The 24,338-nt window shown below is 37.3% G+C and overlaps 1 protein-coding gene across 5 annotated transcripts in view; it reads left to right on the top strand.

The window, feature by feature from the left end:
* Positions 1-24,338, top strand: part of Lrp1b (LDL receptor related protein 1B) — a 1,927,307-nt gene that overhangs the window by 1,363,479 nt on the left and 539,490 nt on the right. For all 5 annotated transcript variants that reach the window (XM_037205578.1, XM_028868856.2, XM_037205579.1 and 2 more), the window contains 3 exons: positions 12,605-12,745; positions 16,626-16,751; positions 19,279-19,410. In XM_037205578.1, coding sequence (XP_037061473.1) covers positions 12,605-12,745; positions 16,626-16,751; positions 19,279-19,410 — 399 coding nt within the window. The remainder of the gene's footprint in view (positions 1-12,604; positions 12,746-16,625; positions 16,752-19,278; positions 19,411-24,338) is intronic.

Below are 24,338 nucleotides of genomic sequence, written 5' to 3'. Positions count from 1 at the left end.
TCTAATGCACAAATTCCATATGTAGTGGATTTCCAGGTAGGAGAGTAGGGCTCTGGAAGCAGTGAATACTGACACTTGCTGAGATTTCCTCTACAGGGGAAAAACATAGTTTTGCTCACTTTATAAATTATGTATAAACCCACATTCATAACAGAATAAAGTACCAAATAAAGCACTATGGAGTGGTGCTCCCCCTCCAAAAAGGCAGCTGTTTTCTGATCCAAGAACGCATGTAGTAAGCTGTAATTCCATTCAATTCAATTTTAAAGTACTGAGTTACAATAACACAATATTTTAATGCCTGGTTATTTAAATGGGCATCATTTTCCCTGAAATATGCTTTAATGTGAGGATTTTAAATGGTTTCATTTTCAAGTGAATAAATATATCATGTTAAATAATTTGGAAAAGACAGAGACATGGCAAATGGGAGCACCAAAGATCATTTATTTATAACAATATTCATACTTTAACCTTTTTCTTAGTAATATATTGATATTTACACCCTCATATATATTTCTAGTCAGTAAATTTTACAATATTAATTATTTGGCAATGTCAAGAGCTAGATACTAGCTATAATGACATTCATATTTTAATAATGACAGAGCATTAAATTATCCAAGATAGAACAGCCATTTAATGTAATTTTTAAAATATTGAAACCTTATAATATACAGCATGTCCATGCTGGCTATGATGATAGCTTTTCATCCTCATTTGGTATTTAAAAATGTTCAAGAATTACACTGTGAAGAAAATTTAGAGTAATTGAAACCAAAGTAGAATTATATGACTAATGGTAGTGTAGGAAATTGTAAGGAAAAAATAAGGTGAAAAAAAATTACTGGTGTTCAAAGACATGTTTTTGAGAGAGAGGCAAAAACATCATTAATTTCAAGCCATTCTTATCTGTGCACACTATGATTTGAGGGGCAGCCTGAGCTACATGAACCACTGTCTCTAAATAAGTCAATAATTAGATCAGATATATTAATTGGTCATTTAAATCAAAGATTTGCATTAAAAATACATTTACAAAGTGATTTTACTTTGCATTTTATTTTGTTATAAGCATTGCTTTTAGGTTCATAAACACCTACATGACTTTTTCCCCCTGGTTTTTAGAGACAGGGTTTCTCTGTGTAGTTTTGGTCCCTTGTCCTGGATCTCAATCTGTAGACCAGACTGACCTTGAACTCACAGAGATCTGCCTGGCTCTCCCTCCCGAGTGCTGGCATTAAAGGCGTTCACCACTACTCAGCTACATGACATCATTTTAATGTTTATACAATAATCCCCTGTGTGCTAGTATTTTACTTAATTGCCTGTATCTATGCATTTATTATTTCCTTTTGGGTGGGCTAAAGAGAACTGTGGTTCCCTTTGGGTTCAGTAGTTATTTGCACGGCTTCCTGGCAGGTTTGGATATAGCCAGTCTTTCCTGAGATAAATAGCTTATGAGTTGTTAAGCTTCATGTCAGCCCCTCCTCCTGTCCATTCACTAGATTCTGTCAACAGATGAAACAATTCTTCTGTATCCTCCTGGTTGAAATATATGCAGAGACACCAGCTTCCTTTCTTTCATTCCAAATGGTAATTATCAGTCCCTACCCCATCATAATTGCTTAATCACAAGACTTCCTCTCATTTTGTAGAGCATCCATCCCCCTCCCCAGCCCCTGTTCCACCACCCCAAAGAAAAAAACTCCCTAAAACTCGGGATCAAATGTTAATCACAAAGATGGGATGAAGACCACCGACCCAAATCATCATAGCCAAATCTATTAAAGCAAGCTTTTGGTTTTAAATTCATGGATCTGGGCTGCTACCTGAGGGAGGGTTCCAGAGGTCAGCATTGGAGGTGAGGAAAACACGTCTTTTAAGGAAGTTCACGGAGGGCCGGGCAGTGGTAGCACACACCATTAACCCCAGCAGTCGGGAGGCAGAAATAGGAGGATCTCTGTGAGTTCGAGGCCAGCCTGGTCTACAGAGCAAATTCCAGGACAGGCTTCAAAACTACAGAGAAACCCTGTCTAGAAAAACAAAAACAAAAACAAAAACAAAAACAAAAGAAAAAAAGAAAGAAAAGAAAGTTCATGGATAGGGGTTTCCAAATGGGGAATTGGGCAGGCAAAATAGGGGGGTTATAAGAGCAGAACATAAGCATATAAGCATAACAAGTTAGGCCTAAGGACCCCCTGAAACAAAGACATGATTGCAGGGTGGCCATGACAACAGGTAGTCATACAATGTAGCCATAACAACCCTTTCAAAACAAAGGTAGGGTTGGAAAAGATTATAAACAACTCTTGGAAACCAAGACATAACTGCCATTTGTGCAACAGACAGTGCAGAACCATTTGTAGTGGAGGTTACAGCTAAGGCAGAGCTCAACCCATGAGAAACAGGTTTAATCACAAACAGGAATGAGCCTAGTTTGTCTCTATTATAAGACAGACGGCTTTACTAAGATGGAGGCAGGCTGGTTCTTCACAGAACATAAGAAAAAAAAAAAAAAAAAGATGCAAGTCTCCTAATTCTCTGGGCCCTATTACATGAGAAATTTGCTTGTCACAAATGCAATGTGTCCTTCTGGATGTCTCCAATAGTGAGGATAAATCTACACAGAAATGCATAAAGCACATGTCCAGTATGCACGAGACCTTGGCTACAGTCCTCAACACTGCAAAATGAAAATAAATAAAATATGACAACAAAAGAAAGGCCAGCTTCAACAAAATTCATGAGCAGAAATCACAGAAAGGGGAGAAGAGGCTTTCTTTTACCTTCTGAGGTTCAGTGTCTAGTGGTCTGTGAAAGTAACCAGTAGAAGAGAGGTGAACAGAAGAGAAGACAATTTATACCCATGGGATTCACAGAAAAGACAGAAGCTCAATGGGGTGGTAAGAACTGGACTTTTGCAGTAGTTTAACAAAGGAACAGAGTCTGGGATTTCAATAGACATAAATAATGAGGAAATGACTTGGAAATATGTGGAAGTAACTAATGGAAGCTAAGGGATTTAAGAAAAGCTTGCTTACTTGTGTGCACACATTTCAGCACCGACTCTTGGGTATAAGTCATTCTCTTCTCTTTGTGTGGGAGAGAGGAATATTTTCAGAAGGGGAATTTATAATATCTTTACAAGGGAAACTTTTCTGTTTGGAAGGAGATAATGTGAGGGTAGAGGACTCCTGCATCTGTTCATCTTCAGGCACCAAAATAGGGATGCTTTCTTTGGTATGGTGGACTTACAGCAAGCGCACCACGGCGCTGCTGTGGGAATGAGCCTAAATAAATGATGCTTGTGATACCCTGATTTCCAAAACACAGTGCCGCATGAGCCCTGCAGCTGAGGAGCTTGGGTGGCTTCCCCAGGGATCATGTGGCTGACGGAAATCTTAGGTTCATAGCCATCTGTGAGGTGCCAGGAGGAGTGCCTTCCTTCCTGTGACCTCCTGGGAGCAGATTAGCATTCAAAATCTTTAGGGCAGAGTCTGCTGAATGTAGACCGTTTTGCACCATCATGAAGCTGAAAAACATTTTATGGAGGGCAGCTTCACATTCTTATCCCAAAGTGACATTCTACAGTGACATGCTCTCATTCCTCCAAATTTATACCAACTGGGAACACTAAAGCTCATCCTGTGTGCAGCCACAAGGGAAATGTGTAAAAGTCAGAAACGTAGTGCAAACCCATCCGTGGTTCTATTTTTCTGTTTGTCTTTTCTTTTGAGACAAGTCGAGGCCCTAAATTCATGATCCTTTTTCCTCACTCCCAGCCCAGCCTAGGATGCCACCATTACAGGCATGCAAAACCATGTCTAAACCGTTTATGTGATAGAGTAAGAATAGTGTAATAACACATATGCTTTGGATTTTTTTAGTTGACTTATTTCATTCAATACAGCTAACAGGTATTGTCCATGCCATTCAAGTGACTTGTAAATAGTTTGTGTATTAATCTATGAGGGAAACTAATACTAAAACTAGAGGACACTGAAGATCACTGGGGGAATCTTTCCCACAGAAAGCATCACACTAGGTTTTTGAGGCACAAAGGAGAGTTCTGTCATGGACTCCTGGCATCCCTGAAGCCACTCAGGTTCTGGCATTAATGCACTCATTGGAGGAAAAGAGAATAGAGAGTAAGATGCATTTTTTCACAAAGAATCTTATATGTTAAACAAGGAGATGTACTTATAAAGCGGTATAAAAGTATGAGTGCTATTATAGGACTAGATTTGCTCTAGTCCTCAAGTCTAAAAAACACTCAAATAGAGGTATATTTGAACTTAGTTTGGAAATGTCTTTTCATGTTTTAGAGGTAGATATGGCAGTGAATTCAGCAACTACTAAAGTCATGGTGATGGGGTTAATCCATTTCTGTTGCTGTAACACAGTGCCCCAGACTTTTTTTTTTTATTATTAAAATGTTGATTGTGGCTTATATCTGGAATCTAAGGTCCAGTGGCCACATCTAGGGATGATCTTTTTGTTGGAAGTTGTTCAAAGCAGTGACTAGCCTTGAATGTCTGAAAGACAACCCTGTATGTGTATATCCTGGTGCCAACTCTACAAATAAACCTACCAGAATTTGCGTATGGGGCTTCCCCGCTGAGGAGCCTATCTAATCTTAATCATCTCCCAAGCCCAACTTCTAAATTCTATAGTCAAAGTAAGTTTCTACTCTTTTAATATTTCACATTTGGAGCTAAATTTAGGCAAATGATACCTTGAGGGACACATTGAAACCATGTCCGACACTTAGCAGACATACTTGGAGACTCCCCTTTTGGAAAGGATAAATCCTACCAACTCTATATCATCCTGATAATTGTGTGGTAGAAAGTGAAGGCCATAGTTGAGAATCTAATTTTTACAAATATGATAAAAAATTTCATATCTATGCCATGTATGTAATTAAATGTTCTAATTGTCTACTTTGTTACCAGAGCTATCTGGTCATACCCTTTACCCCCTTTCTTTTCAACTTCCTTTCCCTTATGCAGACATCAGGGATCATCAGTCTTCGCTGAATAACTTTGCTTTCTTTATTACTAAATATGTCAGCAAGCACTCACTCAGAGTGGACTTGTTTCTGCCAGTGGATCACTCACTCTCTGAGTCAGTCTCCCTTCACCATCTCACAAAGGCTGGTAACACAGTCAGATCATCAGCTTGAAAATTAAATGGCCTGTCATGTCATTTTCAGCTTATTCTCTGTGTAACCTCAGAGTCAGCCCTCAACTCTCACTGAGGCCAGCTGCTCACTGGAACTAAGAATTGCAAGGATTTTAGGGACATCTCTGTTAGTTCAAAGTCACAACTGCTTCAAAACAAATTCTGAGTCCTGTACGACCATCTCTCCTTTGCTGTTCTTCAAATTATCTCTTTCAAGCAGGAAATAAGTCTTGAAAGAGGTATAGAAAAGAAACTTCTCGTCTCCTCACTGCCATCAGAAACATAGATTTATTTAGCACTGGGCTTCAGATGAACTACAGCAAGCCCATTTCTCACAGTAAGATTAACAGGCTGATGGCTGCTGTGTCCAGACACAGCCTCCTCTGGACTGTCCAGGTGGAGGGGCGGTCCTGAGTCACAATAGGTACAGCATAAAAATGCAACGGCCCTGGCATAATTATAAATACTAGTAGCATTCTCTTTTGCAGGCACTTCTGTAGTTGGCCAAACTGTTATATATTTTCTTTCAAAATTAGCGGCTTTCCAGAAGACATTTTTTGTCAGTTTATAATTAATATATCCCAGAAAAATAATTTCATTTTGTTCTGCTTTACTTTCTGTTACATACTGCTTGTTTGTTCTCTAAATATTTATATTGCTTTTTTTTTTTTTTTAATGGTTTTGGTGTCTTCAAAGAGTCCCTGTGTTGAGGGATTGGTCCCTAAGGTGGCAGTATTGGAAGATGCCTTTAATAAATGAAACTGCTAGAAGTCCTTTGGTCATTGGGGACAGACCAGACACCTCCAAGTTATCTCAACAGAAGTGTGACGAGAGAAAGAAGTCCTGCCTCTGTCTCTCTGATTCCTGCCTTGAGCTACATCCTGCTTGCTTCTGTGCATAATCTCACTGCTATTTGACATGCTATGACACACAGGAGTTGTCCTCATCACAGAACTACCTCAATATTATGTGGAATCTAAAACTCTGAACAAAGTCAGCTTCCTTCTTTATGAAGTTAGCCTGTGTCTGGTATTTCATTCTGGTAATAAACTCATGACATAAAGCAATGATTTGTAAGTATGTAGCATTTCTTGGCTGTTACGTTGTATTTCTGATAGCTAGAAATTGTTTACATATCATCTAAAATACCCACACTGAAGAGCTTTCTATTAGCTCTTTCTTGAAAGCACTGAGCTAGACAGCATTTCCCAAATGCAGAACCTCTTAACATTTCAATGTGGTCTGGTTGCTGCCTTCCTTAAATGAATAAATTAAGGATTGAGGGCTTCTTATTTAGCAGGAAAGTCATGAATCTTAACCTTTACTACACATTAGTGTAATGGGAGGTTTTAAATATTTTTAATGTCATGCCATAGGCCAAAACCTCTCAGGGACCGTCTCTAGGGAGAGAAACCAGCATATTTCCTAAAGTCCCTCAGCTGTTGTTTCAGGTAAAGTCACTGAAGCGGTAGCATCAGCACAAGAGAAAAGTCTGGAAGTGTTTTGCTATGACACACGTGGGCTTCACCTTATCTACCAAATCATCAGCTCTTGGTTGGACCTAGCACTGCGTGGTCCAACAAGCCCCAATGATGTCAGATCAGGCTCAAAGCTTAGAAACTGATACAGATCACCACCATTTCCCACTCAGTGCCTTTTCCAGCCCCAGTGTCAGGAAACACAGATAATATTAAAAACATCAAAAAGCTGTTTAGACAGCGGGAGTGCTGGCTTTTTTGAATCGTTTTCCAAGTTTTGTTTCTAATGGAAAATTTTTAGAGAGATTTATTCCTCATTAATATCACAGGTGTTTAGGGAGTTTCCACATCATGTTTAGTTGAAAGCAATACAGAATGCTGTAAAAAATACAAAGAAGATCAAGATAGCTTCCTCAGGCCCAGGAGCTTCCATCTCCTCGAAAGTCAAAACTAGTGGAAGTAAAACAGAGCGAGCGACTAAACAGAAAGGCTGGCAGTTATGTACAAAGTGGTGGAACTCACTGGAAACGGGAGAGGTGGCAACCTCAGCACACAGTGGAATCAAATACTTCCCTGAAGATCAATCTGCATGAATTATTTGCTCATAAATGTGTAGAAGCAAATGCCGGAACTGTGCCCATTTTCTTCACTGCTTCTTCACTTTTATCTACCTTTTCCTCATGACTGACACCCAGAATTGCTTAAATAAACAAATGAACATTTATTACTGGTAATAAGACTAGAGAATTAGAAAAACAAGACCCAGGTGAAAGAATCAACTCAGCTTAAAATGAAAAGAGAATTTTGAATTTGAAGTAATGGTAAGATCATTTGGAGATGATTAAGAAAGAGGATGACTAAGGATATGTATGTATTTGATTTTTTCTTTCATGTCAAGGGTGTGTGTGTGTGTGTGTGTGTGTGTGTGTGTGTGTGTGTGTGTGTGTGTAGGTCAAAGGATGGTTTTGAGGAGTTGGTTTTCTTCTTCCTCAGGGATGTGGGGATGGAGCCGAGGTTGTTGAGTTTGCACTGCTGAGCCATCTCACTTTCTGAGAACATAGTTTTGAAAGACTAGAAGAGTTTCCCAAGATTCTTCTGCACTTAGTTTCTTCTGGGTTACTGCCGGGGTACCTTTTGTCCAGATCTTCACAGTCCTTTGGGGTATATAGATGATCTGGTTATAGTTGCCAAAGTTGTGGTTCCTTAGGTTAAAACTCTTACCCATGTGTTTTATTCCTGTTACCAGTCCACCAGCGATTGAATCACCCTCAGTGATTCAATCCACACGGCTGGAGTTCCCCTAGAGGTCACTCCCCCTCCACACATACACCGTATACGTGTGCCACACAGCTATCTCTGCCATTTCGGTGGTCATGGAAATATTCGTGTATTTTTAATTGTTGCCAGTGATTCAGTATGTGCATGTTTTCTACTAGGGTATAAAGCTGCTGGGTAAACAACAACCCCAGATGGGATACTTTCTAGTGGTCAAGAGAGAAAGAAGTTTTCTTACATGTTTCCTGATCGCCTTCAATAATAATAGAAAGCATTAATACATAGTGGGTGTGGGATGAGACACTGGCTTAGCCTCTCAAGTATTTGGATTATAGACATGAGCAAAAACAAAACAAAACAACAACAACCCCCCCCCCAAAAAAAAAAAAACACCAAGGACTTGTACTATATTAAACTTATTTGTCTGTTAGTTTCAAAACCATCTTTAGTTACAAATTTTTATGATGAAAATATTGTTTCTAATTTCATTTTTTAATCATTGTATCTAAATGCTTTCATCAACTATACTTCTTCATTGGAAAATCCTGTGTATAATTCTCTGCACTACACTCATAGACTTCATTTCAATTAAAGATTGACTTAAATATTGACGAAAATTTAAGATTGTGGATTACATTTGCTTTTTTCTTAGTACAGTGATTTAAAAGCTGAGTAACTTTAAAAATGGGAAAAGATTAATACTAGGGAGACTATTATTTTCCTTTCACTAATTAATGTTTTGGTCATGAGCCTTTTCTGCATAACTTTTTGTTTCTTATAGAATTTAAATTGTTAAGAGTAGCTCCCTAACAATATAAATTAATAAAAATTTATAGAAAGAGACATTAACTGTTCAAAAAATAAATATGGTCACTACAGTTGTACAGAATCCAGTGAGAAAACATAGCACTTAAAACCATCCACACATTTAAGAAACAAAATTCTGGAACAATATCTCTTAGTTGTTCATTAGCTAAGATGCTGGATTATGTTCATCTCTAGATATGCAAGTAATAAAATCTGTATTCCATATGTCTTAGTCAATCTTCAATTGCTATGAAGAGATACCATCATCAAAACAACTCTGATAAAGGAAAACTAATTGGGGCTGGATTACAGTTTCAGAGGTTTAGTCCATGATTGTAGTGGTGGGAAGCATGATGGCACACAGGAAGATAAGTGTGTTAGGGTTTCAATTGATAAGACACCATATCATAGTGAAAAAATGCATTCAGTCCAACTTTAGAAATCCCCTTCCATTGTCTATAATAGTCTCAACACCATTTAAGAGGCCAAAGTTCAAGGTCTCTTTAGAGATTCATAGCAATCTCTTAACTGTAATCCTCTATAAATTAAAATAAAAACCGGATCATATACTTTCAACATACAATGGCATAGGATATACATTACCATTCTGAAAGGGAAGAAATGGAGCATAGTGATGAAATACTAGGCCAAAGGAAGACTTAAAACCAGCAGGGCAAACTCCAAGCTCTGCATCTCCATGTCTGATTTTAAAGCACTCTTCAGATCTCCAATTCCTTTCAGCTTTGTTAATTGCAACACACTTCTCTCTCTTGGGCTGGTTCTACTACCTGTTAGCAGCTCTCCTTGGAAGGTAGCCTACCACTCTGGCATCTTTAACATACTGGTGTCTTCAACAAAATTCAGACTTCATTTTCATAGCTTCACACAATGACCTCTCCAAATGGCCTCTTTGGGCCTCCACACAGGGACACCTCTGACACATTCCTGGCCTCAGCAGCTTTCCTTAGGCATGGAGGGATATTATACACACCCTTTCTTGTATCCTTGACTCCAAAGCCAGAACCACATGGCCAAAGTTGCCAAGTTCTTCTGCTTGCTGGTGCTGGAACATGGCTCCCTCATTCAAGTACATTTTCACCAGTTTTTTTGCTTTTGATGGTTTTCTTCACTGCCTAACCTTGGCTATCCTGTAACTTGCTCTTTAGGCCAGGTTGGCCTCAAACTCAGAGATCTGCCTGTCTCTGCCTCCCCAGTGCTGGGATTAAAGATGGGCACCACCACACCTGGCCCTAAGGTTTTCTTTAATCCCTTTTCACAAGTTGAAAGCTTAGCTGGGTAGTGTGTTGCCCTGGGATCATCACTCCCTTTACCCCAATTAAGATCAGGCTTTTCTTTAAACTTTGTAATCTTCCTGAGTACTGGATTTAGCTCCATTACATGTCCTGGTGTTCCTGTTCTCCTCAAACTGTACATTTTGTATTATTTTTTTTGCTATTCTTGCACTTTTTTATTACAGATCTGCATAAGACTGACACTAATAACCATATGACACAGTCAATACTAGGCTGTTTTTAAATCTCTGCTGCCAGCAACAGTAATCCAAAACGTTTCAATTTTGACTCAAGCAGAATGTTGCACAAAGTCAAAAAGAAGCCAAATTCTTCATTAAATATCCTAAGAGTAATCTTTCATCCACTTACTAATATTCTTCTCCTCTGAAAGCTCTTGGATCAGGCTGTCCTAATCCACATTACTCTCAGCACCACTGTATTCCTGCTTCTACTAGTATTGCCCATTAACCCCAATGAAAGTGTTTAGCAGCTTTCCCAATCCAAAGTCCACACCTTGCCTACAATAAGCATGGTCAGGCATGTCACAACAATACCCTAGTCCAAGGCACTAATTTCTGTCTTAGCCAGTGTTTTATTACTGTGAAGAGATACCATGACCATGACAATTCTTATAAAGGAAAACATGTAATTGGGATTAATTTACAGCTACAGAGGTTTAGTCCATTATTGTCGTGGTGGGAAGCATGGAAGCATGCAGGCAGACATGGTGCTAGAGAGGTAGCTGAGAGTTCTACATATGGATCAGCGCGAAACAGGAAGAGAGGGGACATTGGGCCTGGCTTGAGCATTTGCAACCCCCAAAGACCAACCCCAGTGACACACAAGTCCACACCTTCTCTACCCAAGATCACACCTCTTAATAATGCCACTCCCTGATGACCTGTGTTCAAATCTATGAGCCTATGGTGGCCATTCTTATTCTAACCATGTCACCGTATTAATTAGAAACTTTGCTGAGAGCTGCTGGTAGCAATGGCATTACCAGAGGCCAGAATATACAGCAGACGGCAACTGATAGTTCAGGTGTCAACCCACCAGATAGATAATTCTCTGTTTTGCAGGAACCTAGTCAAGCAAGGCTTACAGGACCACAGACTCTGATAACTAGTTGCTTCTGTCTGTAATTTTTCTCATGTGCCACTACTTTCCTCCCTAAAAAAATAACTGTGGGGTTCTTTCCACATGCTATTGGTGATGTGTTTTACATTTTTTGAGCACATATGTCTGTGGATGGTCAGAAAGATGATTTCCTTTTAAGCTATATAATTTTGATAAATATAAATGTACTAGAATATGCTTCATAATTCGATCTATTATTCCATGAGTACTGTAAGACACTTAGGCCCCATTTTTTATCACTAGCTCACACTGACATAAAGAAAACAGCATTTCTTCTCAGTTCTAGACAAGCTACATACAATTAGCTGATTTTAGGCCTTGAAAAAATTCAAATTAGAATAAATGCCTCACAAGTTAAACCTTCACAGATAATATAGAAGGACAAATTCCCAAATGTCTAATTATGGAACCAAGGTCAGGCACAAAGCAACGCACAAAGCAACTTTGGTGTTAGTAGGCTGCTTGTTCAGTCTGGATGATAAAAACCTACTCCCTACAAAAATTCCTCAGCATCTTATTTCACTGGGCTCTGTGCCCCTGGCCTCAGTTTACAGCCTGAACCTTGCAGCTGGGAATTGCTATGGTAAATTACTCCCTCAGATGTACCCATTTTACTTTCCATCAGATGGATATAAGGGGAGACAGAACCAAAAAAGAGAAGAACTTGAGAGAAAATCAAGTGAATGGTATGATCAGTATGTGTATGAATCTTATTCCTTCACATAAATAAAAATGATTCCTAAGTCCCACTACTATGAAGGAATTCTTTTTATTACCCTGGATACAGTCCTGGGAGTTGGTCTCTCAGGCTGCTATAAAACACACTTTTATTTATATCTGTATGTATTTGCATGTTGTATATAGCTAGTAAGAATATTCCTTTAGTTTTCATCTTGAGGCAAGATATTATGCATCCCAAGGCTGAAAATTAAGTGATCCTACTGCCTCAATTTCATGATCATGATAGGTAACCATTCTACTAAGTGACCTACATCACTAATCTGAAAATTTATTCTTTAAAAAAAAAAGTCATTTGATAACTACTTGCTCACTTGCAAATGAAAAGTTAGTTTTCTCCAAAGGCATCTCACTGAGAAAACAAACTATTCTCAAGGGCAGGCCCCATGACCAGGAGTAGATGGTTATGAAATAACAAACTCATCGGCATCTTTGGAGGTTCCTTGTCTCATGATGTCTTGTCAGGGCTTTACCCGTCCCTCTTTTTTTTAATATTACCTGATTATTTTTTTATTTTTATTTTATTATATATTTGTACAAAACACACATTTATGAGTATATATAGAAGTGATTTCAGCATTTACTTAGAAATGATTTGAAATATAACAAAGTGTAAACCAAAAAGTTTTATATTTCATTAATTTTTTATTAGTTAGTAAGTTGATTATATTTCTTTCTTCTATATAGACAAGAAACTCTGGTGGGCAGACCAAAACTTAGCTCAACTCGGAACTTGTAATAAAAGAGATGGAAGAAATCCCACGGTCCTGCGAAATAAGACTTCCGGGGTTGTTCATATGAAAGTGTATGACAAAGAAGCACAACAAGGTAGGTCCCTCCACGGCGAACATATGACACTGTTTGAGTAAGGTGCTCTCGCTTTCACACTGCTTTCTCAAGTAAACATTCTTGGGCTCCTCTTCTTGCCTTTAGTTAAGTTACTGGGGAAGAGATCCTGGCTAATACTGAAGAAAAAATGTTTTTCACATAAGAAGCATAGCGAGTTTAAAACATTGGAAAGGCTTCTGTCAGATTTTCAGTTTTTCACTTAATTGACATTTTTATCTAGCACTTGACTAAAAACTGCAGATTTAAGAACAAATATTAAATGAAAACTCACATAATATGTAACTAGTACAGAGGTCTTCAAATATACCACATTGACATGGGCATTTCACATCTTAAAGCACAGCATTGCTTGGCCCTGCCCATTTGCATTTTTGTTTCACTAGTCCAAATGGTGGGCAGCGAAATGGAGTGAAAATAGCAGATGGTTTACATAGGTGGACTTGTCACAGTGCCCAGATGGCAATTGGATTAGAGATCCAGCCAGTGCATCTGAGCACTTGCTAGTCCTTTCTCAATCATTGCTACAGGATGCATGACATTAGCACAGTCCTCTTCTGAAAATGAAAATCATTCTCCATATAAGCATACAACTTCCTTAAATTCTTCTCCACGTGATACTTCATCAAATCCTTCTTCCTCTGCCTCTCCCTTAAATCATTCTCTTATACACATACTACTTCCTCAAACTGTTCCCCATGTGCTGTTCCCTTATTTAGGTTTCTGCCATGAAAATTCTTACCTTCACATACATTTCTTCTGACAGTAAACTTCAAAACTGTATTTGGACATTAAAAAGGGGGATTTAATGCAAATAATTTGAACTATGTAGACCAAATCAGAGAAAATAAGGGGAAGAGAAGGAACCAAGGGGCCCACTTGGGAATCCTTAATGACTGCCATTCTTTTTCCCTGATGGCTAAGAATATTCAATAGCTTAAGGACAGTTGGTCAATTGTACTTAATATTTTGATCAATATATGTTAATTTTATCAGCCAATTTATGGATTGGATTGTTTGGTTTTGTGTATTCAGTTTTCTGATACATGGGCAACTTTTAAATCACTTGATACAATAATCACATGATTTTTCACTAGTAGGTAAACAACATTGTCTTAATCTCAATAAGCAAATAAAGGCATGGAGAGTAACTCAATGGTGCAATGTATGGATAGCATGTATGAGGTCTTGCATTTGGTCCCCAGCACAGAAAAACATAAATAAATAGATAAATAAATACTTATTGGTATTCAGGTCATGTAGATAATACTATACTATGTGTAATACAATACTGATAGTAAGTAAAATATAGTAAGATATTTATATGTCTATTGAATATAAACTTATTAATTCAGTATAAAAGTGTAAAATTGGCAATACCATTATCAATTGCATTGCATAGTATACAATGAACACATTTCTGAGATGTATCTAAACACAGCCTTAGAAAGTACAGCATGCACAGAAACAGAGGGAGAGCAAGAAGTAATTCCAACCAAGGTGCCTAGAAACAAGAAGGTATTTGACTTTCAAGACATAAACAACATATACTTCCTGTGAAACTGCATATCAATTTTGTAGATAGTGGTTCTGACAAAATTTTCAGGAGGATGTACTTGTATAGGACTCGTGATTTGCTTCATGTCCCTACCTGGAAGATTTGACACCATAGGTGCCATGGGGTGATATATGCACTATGAAAGTGTCTGACCCAGGGGTAGCATACAACTGCACTGTTCTCACTGGAAAATGCTGATAAAAGCATCTGTTTGAAAGACAACGCCATTAACAGAATCACTGTCGGTAGCTTGAAAGCTTCATTAGAATGAAATATGAGCAATTTAAGGCTCTTTAAGGTGTTAACAGTATTACCTCCTTGGATTTCAAAGTGCAATTAACTGCCTCATTTATCATTTTTGACACAGATCACTGGAGAGTTGAGGGTCTTTTAGTCAAGTGGACTTTCCAGCTCCACTTGTCATTTGGGGTTTGAGTTGTGAGCATCAATCTCACTAACAAAATACTAATCCGAACTCCTACTTGTGACTTGATAATCATTGCAGTTGTCCTCTATTTGCATATTTATATACTAAATGGAAATATTTACTTAAAGTATGACTAATTTCATGATTATTTTCTGTATTTTATCTTCAGGGAGGTTCTGTGAAATGTATCTTGTTATTCTACAAGTGTTTTAAATACATGACTTTTATTTATCAACAAATAAGGTTAAAATATATTGCCCACTCTGTCGTTGCACTACCCACCAGTAGCTGCTGTTCTGTTTTCTACTTTCCCCATACTTCTGCTAATAGTAATATAATTTCTCATATTCTCTTTCTTTCATGTGTTTGTTCTATTCCTTGACTTATTTTCCTTTAATTTTTCATCTCTCTCAGCTCTGCTCTCCATGTGATGTTCCCTTAAACTTTATGTTGAAATGTCCCTTGCTCATTTCTCCCCAGACTTCAGTCTTTGGTGTTAGTTGAAGCAAACCTCATATAAGGACATGTGTATGTACTAGCAATAAGTTAACATGCATCCACATGCTTTCCATAAGAACAAGCACATGCACGGTCAGTTTAAAATTTCTACACATTTGTTAATGTAGTTGTCTTCTTGGTGAAAACATCAGTGATCTGAACTGTCTGTCACTTTAAGTCACCCCGAGAAAAGGGATGAATCAGCCACCTCACTAGCTCATGTAAGAGATACATGGAATTATTTTAAAACTTCAAGTTACTTCTAAGGGATTCAATATTCAATTGCTGAGCTATGGATAAAGAAATGAGCTGAGAATGTGCTCCATCTCCCAAATAAAGAATATTTCACACTTCAAAAATGACAGATATAGTGACAGATTCTATTGAGCAATTAAATCCACAAATTCAGAAGATGAGAAATAATGAAGTATGTTGACATTTTGAATCTCTCATAGTGTCCTATCAGTACATAGCTCTGAGCATGCTTTGTCATGACCACTGGATTTGTAGTGAGCACGTGGTCTACTAACTTTGTAGCAGATCTTGAACCTATTAAACGGCATTGCCTATTGTCCTAGAACAATACAACTGTTGTAAAAATAGGATATTTTAAGGTATTTACAGAGGAGACTGTAAATTACTTAACTTAATGCTGCAGATTTGATCAACACTTTGGGCTTTGGGTGAAGTAAATGGAAGACCTGTATAAAATATCAAAGCGGAATTACCTGACTAAAATTTGTCATTGCCACCATACTGGAATGAGGAGAATTAACATGCTAATTAATTACATGATTCTTTTGGGTGTGTTTTAAATATATTTTAAAAGAATTATGTTCTTTGGAAGGCCAAGAATAATTTCTTTGCTTTAAAAATAAATTTAAAACACATATGCACACAAACATCCTGTCCTTTTAGAGGTGAAGCTGCATTTGAGTCAGAAAGGAAACATTGCCTTTTTGTGTGATCTTACATTTTTAAGGTCTCTGAGAGCAGGGCATGATGCACAAGCCCGGAAAGCCATCACTTGAGAAGCTGAGATAAGAGGGTCATGGATTCTAGATCAGTTGAATATTATCTAATGAGATCTAGATAATGTTTGATAAATTAAAGTGTTAATGACAGTTTTCATGAAAAAAATCCAATTTCCTCTGCTTTTCTATATGACCTTGTGACACTGTTTAATTGTTTTGAAGGGCAGGATTCAGTCATAACCTGCCACTTTAAGTTATGTGCAAGGCAGATGGCATAGCCTATATAAACCAGCTATATTTAGAAACAAATAGCATATATTTTTGTTCACATTGTTGATACCTAATAAGTCTCCTATGTTCTTCATCATTTTCTATTTGACATTTCTTTTGCTTCCTTCTCTACAGGCAGCAATTCTTGCCACCTAAATAATGGTGGGTGCTCTCAGCTCTGTTTACCAACATCTGAAACTACCAGGACTTGCATGTGTACAGTGGGATATTATCTCCGGAAGAACCGCATGTCATGCCAAGGTACATGTTCATAAGAACTTAACTGTGCTGTGCTTACTGAATCTATCTTGTGTGCCACACAGATGTTAGGAAGCCACTGCTAGTTTCCAACAAGAGAAGCACATTATCTTGTTATTAGGGCAATGGTTGCATTGAACCTCATTAAAGAATCAACAGTCTTCCTCTTAGAGTAGTTTAGACCAAGAGCCAGCCCAAAATTGAGTTTCCCAGCCATGTCTCTCCCTCCTTGTGTATTCTATTTGTAGGCTGTGTCTGTCTGGTGTGTGTGTGTGTGTGTGTGTGTGTGTGTGTGTGTGTGTGTGTGTGTGTATGTGTGTATCTGTCTGTCTGTTCCTAACAAAGGCCTTTGCTCTGTAGTTACTGAACAGTGCAGAAAACATGGCACAGGAAAGGAATGAGAATTTTTTTTTACAGAAATCTATAAGAATTTCAGAAGGGAAGAAGATAACTTACTAGTCCCAACTGACCCAGAACAGGAGTCAAAATACAAACTGATGCTTTCAACCTATATCCACATGCTGCAGTTAACATTTATTTATGACAGATATTTATTATCTGTAAGGTTAATTCAAACCTGTTTGGCTGTTTCTTCTACAAATGATTGCCACAACAACCACAGGCACACACACACACACACACACACACACACACACACACACACACACACACACACACGGTATTCTGGATTAGAGGCATGTAGAAGAGTACAATTTAATACTAAGCTGATCATTTAGTTTAGTTTATAAATGCTGACTGCCTGGGAAATCCAAGACATAGTAAGTTTGGTTACATTGTTTCCTTAAAGTCAAGTATAACTAGTAAACATGCTGAGTTCACATCAAGGAAACAGATTGAGAACATAGTTAAATGATCTCAAGGCTTTTATTGACTCGATTACAAGTACTTTTAGAAAATTCTATTCCCATAGAAAAGTTTGCTACTTAGCTACACATATAGACATTGAAGGTGTTGGGAATATTTGAAGTATCACTCTTCTTTCTTCTAAGACTTCCTCATTTTCATTACATTTATTTATTTACTCATTTATGTATTTATTGGGGTGATGCACATATCACAGCAGGAGTATGGATGTCAGAAGACAACTTGCAGGAGTAAATACTTTCCATATGGATCCAGGGGGACTGAACTCAGTCAGGCCCTCAGCCTTGCTGGCAAGTACTTTTACCTGTTGTGTGGTCTTGCCAGCCTAAGACTTTGTCATTTTTAAAAACTAATTTTGGTAATTAAAAAAATCATCAACCGGCTTAGTAGCTTCTATAGTCACATTGAATGGCCAAAGTTGGAGCAAACAGCTGAGGTTGCTTAAGTGGGATTATTGCACAGGTTAAATTCAGTTCCATTAATTTCTTTCAACTGTTTAGACAAAAACATCACTGGGAAGTGGAACCTCCGATTTGCATATTTGAGGGGCAAGGGCATTTTCTGGGAAAGAACTGTGTGCCATCCTAAGGATTCCAGACTTCCTTAAATTGTATAGTATGTAGGTGTGTGAGTTCACAAAACGTTGGTTTCTTTAGCCATATTGTGTAGCCAATGATAAGAACTGTTTTACCTTAAAAATGCCCCAATCCAATTAGAGAAAATACATCAGAATTATGACTTACTTCACTCAAAATAAAATATGTGAATGGCAATTATTCTATGCCAGACTCTGTTTAAAGGATAGTGAAACTTTCTAGCTTACTTCCCTCTTTGTAAATTGATAAATTGGATCCATGTCACCCCATTTGATTTATCATAAAACTGAGGCATGAGGACAGTAACTAATGACAAGTTTTGTGATTAGGAGGTAGTAGACACATTTAAATACAGATACTTTTATTTTAATAATAAATATATATATGTGTGTGTATTAATAATAAAAATAGATGTATTTTTCAATATATTAGAACATTCATAAGCATTAGCATGTGGATCTCTGGTAGTAAACTTATATTTATGTGTTTATTTTAGTAGGACATCATTATGAAATTCAAAAATGTATTCAGGGCAAAACTTAGTACCTTATTTTTTGGCCCATTTGAGTCTAAAGGACTTAAAAAATGGACTGTGTGCCTAAAAACTCTAAATATCTATTAAAACAATAACAATGATCTAGTTGTGTAAATCCAAAGCTATTATTCTACAGTAACAAGTGCATACTTATATTTTAGTGAAGAGTGAATGCCCTTTGTCTGTGAGGCCAGACATTCTGGAAATGATTCACTTCTGAGTTTCTACCTATGATCTTCTCATACCAAGGGCATTGCTGACAGAGAAACTTTCAGCTTCAGCCATTTGGCTCCTGGGATGTGACCTGTGATCCATAAAACCCTTTGGGAGATTGTAGTGCACACCAGAGTTTCAGGGCCCCGGCTTACATATATTTCAATCATGGGAACTGCACAATTAGAGAAGCTTCATGAAGCTAAGAAATATATTCACCATTATGAATTACTATTCTGGAAATTATATCAATGGATTGTTATGTGAAATATTTATTTTGAACTTTCTTTCCTTCATTTAGGTATAGAATCTTTTCTCATGTACTCTGTTCATGAGGGAATCCGGGGGATACCTCTTGAACCAAGCGACAAAATGGATGCTCTGATGCCTATATCAGGAACTGCATTTGCTGTGGGCATAGACTTCCATGCAGGTAAGTGGATTTCATTAACAATTCAAGTACAATGCTCTCTTGATTCAGAAAACATAATGGCAATATGACTTTCAATCTGTACTTGGATAGCCAAGCTGAAAATGAATTAAGAATGATTTTTTCAGCCTATTACAAATTGTTCTAATTACACTTTGTCTGCAAAAAAAATGAAAGAAAAAACAAGAATTTTTTTCTTTCTAAACAGTAATATTTGTATTCTATGTTTGACAATTGGCTATTTTCTTTTTTCAAATGGTATTTTACTTTCATCTAGTCATAAATATAAAAATACCCTGAATAAAAATTTCTGATCTATTGAATTCTTAAGGTATACTCTTATTGAAAATATTTTTTAACATATAATTAATGATAAGATAATTTCTATCCTGCATAAGCACCAGGTTCCAGCCTAGGAGGAGGGGACTGGACCTGCCTGGACTGAATCTACCAGGTTGAACTCAATCCTCAGGGGAGGCTTTGCCCTGAAGGAGATGGGAATAGGGGGTGGGCTGGGGGGAAGGCGCGGGGGGGGGGAGTGGGAGTGGGGAGAACAAGGGAATCTGTGGCTGATATGTAAAATTAAATTAAATTATAAAATAAAACAAAGATAATTTCTATCACTTTTAATGTAGTATGTGTGGGTAGGCAGAGTTGCTTCAATTCCATGTGCTTTTATAAATAATGAAGGAAAACAACCAAAGACCACAAGACGGCTGTGGGTAGTGAAATTTACCACAGGAAATTAATGGTAAAGACTGCTGAATGTACTGGAACCAACGAATTGGGCCCAGGTAACTGCTAAAGCCAGACCCAGCAGGAACGATAATGGTGGCTGTCTCATCTTGTTTATTGTTTACATCTCTTATTCTGCATAAAGATTTTAAAGTTATAAGAACAAATTTGTTGGCCTCTAATCTTAACTAAGTTCCATGTTTCCTGAGTTCATGTTTTAGGGTTGAAATGCTCACACAGAATTTAGTGTTCCTGTAATGTAAAAACATATCTAATATTAAAAAGCTCATAGCTCTCTGATTTATCATATTAAAATAAAGAATTCTTGAAATGTTAAAAATAATCTTTGGGCTGAAGAGATGGTTCAGTGGTTATGAATGCCTGTTTCTCTTGCAGAGGGCACAGGTTCAGTTCCAGCGGGTGCCTCACTGCTCTTCCTAACTCTGCTTCCACAAGGTCTGACATCCTGTCTGGCGTTCACAAGAACCAGACACTAATGTGCTCTACATAAATGTAGACAAAACACTCACACACGTAAAATCAAGATGATGATGATGAATCTTTATGGTTTTGATCTCTGTTTATGAGTACATGCTCTTCTAGTGGCAAAATTGTTTGTTTGTTTTTTTTTTTTTTGTTGCTGTTGTTATCTTTTTCCCTTGCTGTAACACATTTTGGTTTTTGAAAATCTGGGGGAACTTCAGAAATGGTTCAAAGATGACTGTCCTGTTTTCTTTGTGTATTTTTTGTTATTTATTTATTTATTTATTTATTTATTTATTTATTTATTTATTTATTTGCTGGTCTCTAACTCACTATGTATACCAGGCTTTAAACTCACAGAAATCTGCTTGTATATATGGCATGAGTGCTGATATTAAGGGTGTTTGCTACAATATCCAGCACAAAGACCACTTTTCACCAGGCGGTGGTGGCAGCGCACGCCTTTAATCCTAGCAACTTGGGAGGCAGAGTTAGGCTGATCTCTGAGTTCGAGGCCAGCCTAGTTTACAGAGCAAGATCCAGGACAGGCACCAAAACTACAGAGAAACCCTGTCTTGAAAAAACAACAGCAACAACAACAAACAAACAAACAAAAAGACCACTTTTCTTAAATAAGTTATCTTAGACCAAATCCTAGACATCACATAGACACAAATGCCCTATGTTTGTTTGTATTTTAAAGATTTATTTATTTATTTTAGGTTTATGTGTATAAGTCTGAATGCATGTATGTACATGCATGCATGAAATGTCCACAGAGGCAGGACTTATGTGGACATCCTGGTGCTGAAAACTGAACCCAGGTCCTCTACAACAGCAGCTGGTGCCATTAGCCACTGAGCCACTTCTTCAGCTTCCAAACTTCTGATATTTTTAGAAATGATTTCTGCAAAAGGGAATCCCAGCAAGAAATGTTTTATTAGGCATTATAGTCATTCTGCCAAAAGCATATTACAGTTTTTGACCTACCATTGATCAAACCACTTTATTATTTATGGAAGATTTATTACCTTACATTGTATAATATACCTTGATTTTTATACAAATGACTTATTTTTACAATTTTATATAATTCCTTGAGTGTAAAACTAAGAAAATTTAAACCTATGAAAGCTTTTATATACACATATACATTTTAACTTAGTACGAGGTCTCATATGTTAGCTCATATTTCATATTTGATTGTTTGAAAGACTCATTAATGATCTTTGAAAATATATAATTAAGCTGGAGGAGGTGGGAATGGGGGGTGGGCTGGGAGGAAGGGGAGGGGGGCAGGAAGTGGGAGAACAAGGGAATCTGTGGCTGTTATGTAGAACTGAATAGTATTGTAAAATAAAATTTAAAAAAAGAAAATATATGATTAATTTCCAAGAAGCAGAAATATTAAGAGTAAGTAGATTTTAATATTTTGATTCTGTCAATAACAAAAATTTTAAGAGTAAACTAATTATTTGTAGCAGTTAAATTCACCCTCTGAGGTTTTATGGTCTGAAAAAGGCTAAATTTAATAATAAAGTATAATTTTCTTTGTAAGCAATAATCATTTACTTGTTTCAATAATTCAGTTATTGCTAATATAATATTCTTAATTCGTATTGAATTATCTTTTCACCAGCAGAAATGGTTAGTTTCAGATAAAATTCTGTTTCTCTCTACTATGTCAACTAGATATTTTTTAAAATACTTGTTATTTATTCTTTGAAAGTTTCATACATTTTTATGATTATTTTGAAAATCTATGTCCACCCTTTAGCCCTTTCTAGCACTCCCAACCACATCACCATTCCAACTTCACATCCTCCATTTTTGCTGTCATTAATAGCTCCTTGAGTATAATTAGTGCTGGCCATATATTCCTGGGTATGCACATCTGCTGTTATGCAAGTATGTACCAGCTGCCAGTTTCCAAAGGAGAGTAACTCTCCCTCCCTAAGGAATCATCAACTTCTAAAGGTTCCTTTGCAAAAGGTAGATTTTCAGGGGACCCTCCCCAATTTGTGCTTGAATTTAGACTGATTTGATGTAGTGCAGTTAACTGCTGGTGTTGTGAGTTGGAGTTGTGAGGAGAAACAGCTATATCCAGAACTCTGAATTATATAGCTCAGATGTCAACTCTTACATTTTCTCCACCTATTTTTCACAAAGTTCTGGACCTAACAGGGAGAGGTGATTATATATATCCATACACAGCTAAGTACTTGTAGGTACAAATACTTGGCACTTTGACCACTCATGAGGGTGATGGTTTGAAAGAAAATGGCCCCCAAAGGGAGTGACACTATTAGGAGGTATGGCCTTGTTGGAGTAGGTGTGGTCATGTTGGAGGAAGTGTGTCACTGTGAAGGCCGGCTTTGAGGTCTCCTACGCTCAAGCTATGTCCAATGTGGGACCAACTTCTACTGTTGCCTGAGGATCAAGATATAGAACCCTCAGCTTCTTTTCTGGCACCATGACTGTCTGCATGTTGCCGTGTCTCATCATGATGATAAAGGACTATACCTCTGAAACTGTAAGCCACCACAATTAAATGTTTTCTTTATAAGAGTTGTGATGGTCATGGTGTCTCTTCACAGCAATAGAAACCCTAACTAAGACAATGACCCTCTGCATTAACCTCTACCCACTTCAAGAAGAAGCTAAATGTTTAATGTAGAGTTCCAGTAAAAAATATTTTAGATGACTTATCTCTAAATATGAAAATATTCAGGTTTATCATGTAGGAACAGTGTTCAGGCATTAATTATTTTCTCTGCTGTCAGCAGAAGGTACCAATGCAACACCTGCTTCAGAATGAGACAGTGGCAAATGCAAAGATTAGTCAAGCAATATCTAGAGAAGCCCTAGTTTAGCACTGGACACCATGGATTCCAGGGCCCACTCAAATTACTCAGAGCTTTTTGGTTTCAGGCAAAGTATGTATTTGTTTATTTTCATCTCAGTTTCCTTATTTCTGAGATATGCAGAAACATCTAGACAGTATATGCAAACATTTGACACAATATGCAATACACATGATGCTCAAAATTTGTAATCACATCAAATAAAGAACATACAAGTTATGGCATAAAATGTAAATAACAAAATATTTGTCTTTTTCTTTCCTGATAGTGTGTATCTAGACAGTTATTTGCATAGAGCAGTAGGCGTTTCTTTACTACTTGGGGCAGGAGGAATTGATTAGGGATGATTTCTCTAGTGAAGATAAACACTACACCCACCTCATTATCAATCTGTGAAGCAGATACTTAAAGATTAGGAACATTACCATCTGCACACAATCCTGAAATGCCAACCTCAGAGACTAGCATACAGTGCTTAGACCACTACCAGACATACTAATGAGATAATGGTGTGCGTGAGAGTATTATGGGCTCCAACAATTTCACAAGACTTTTGTGCTTCCCATGTATTGTGTGGTCTCCTTCACCTCACTGCCTTTTGAAGATTTATGAGAATTAGAATGAGCCCCATTACTTGATTTATAATGTCATTAAAGACAATATGCATGCTTGTAATGTTGTGGAGAGAATTTGCTTCAGGATGGAAGAAATAAAAATAATTGGATTATTCCACATAGAGAGAAAACAAATAAGCTTGCCTTGTCAACCTCTATCTACATTTTCTCACAGCGATCTTTATATGTTACACAGTTATAAGTTTTTCCAGTATTCTCCCTGAAGCTAGTCTAT

Source organism: Peromyscus leucopus, chromosome 4 (assembly GCF_004664715.2).
Source record: "Peromyscus leucopus breed LL Stock chromosome 4, UCI_PerLeu_2.1, whole genome shotgun sequence".
NCBI lineage: Eukaryota > Metazoa > Chordata > Mammalia > Rodentia > Cricetidae > Peromyscus > Peromyscus leucopus.
The sequence above is the reverse complement of the archived record's forward strand: the minus strand, read 5'-3'. Positions and strand labels throughout refer to the sequence as shown.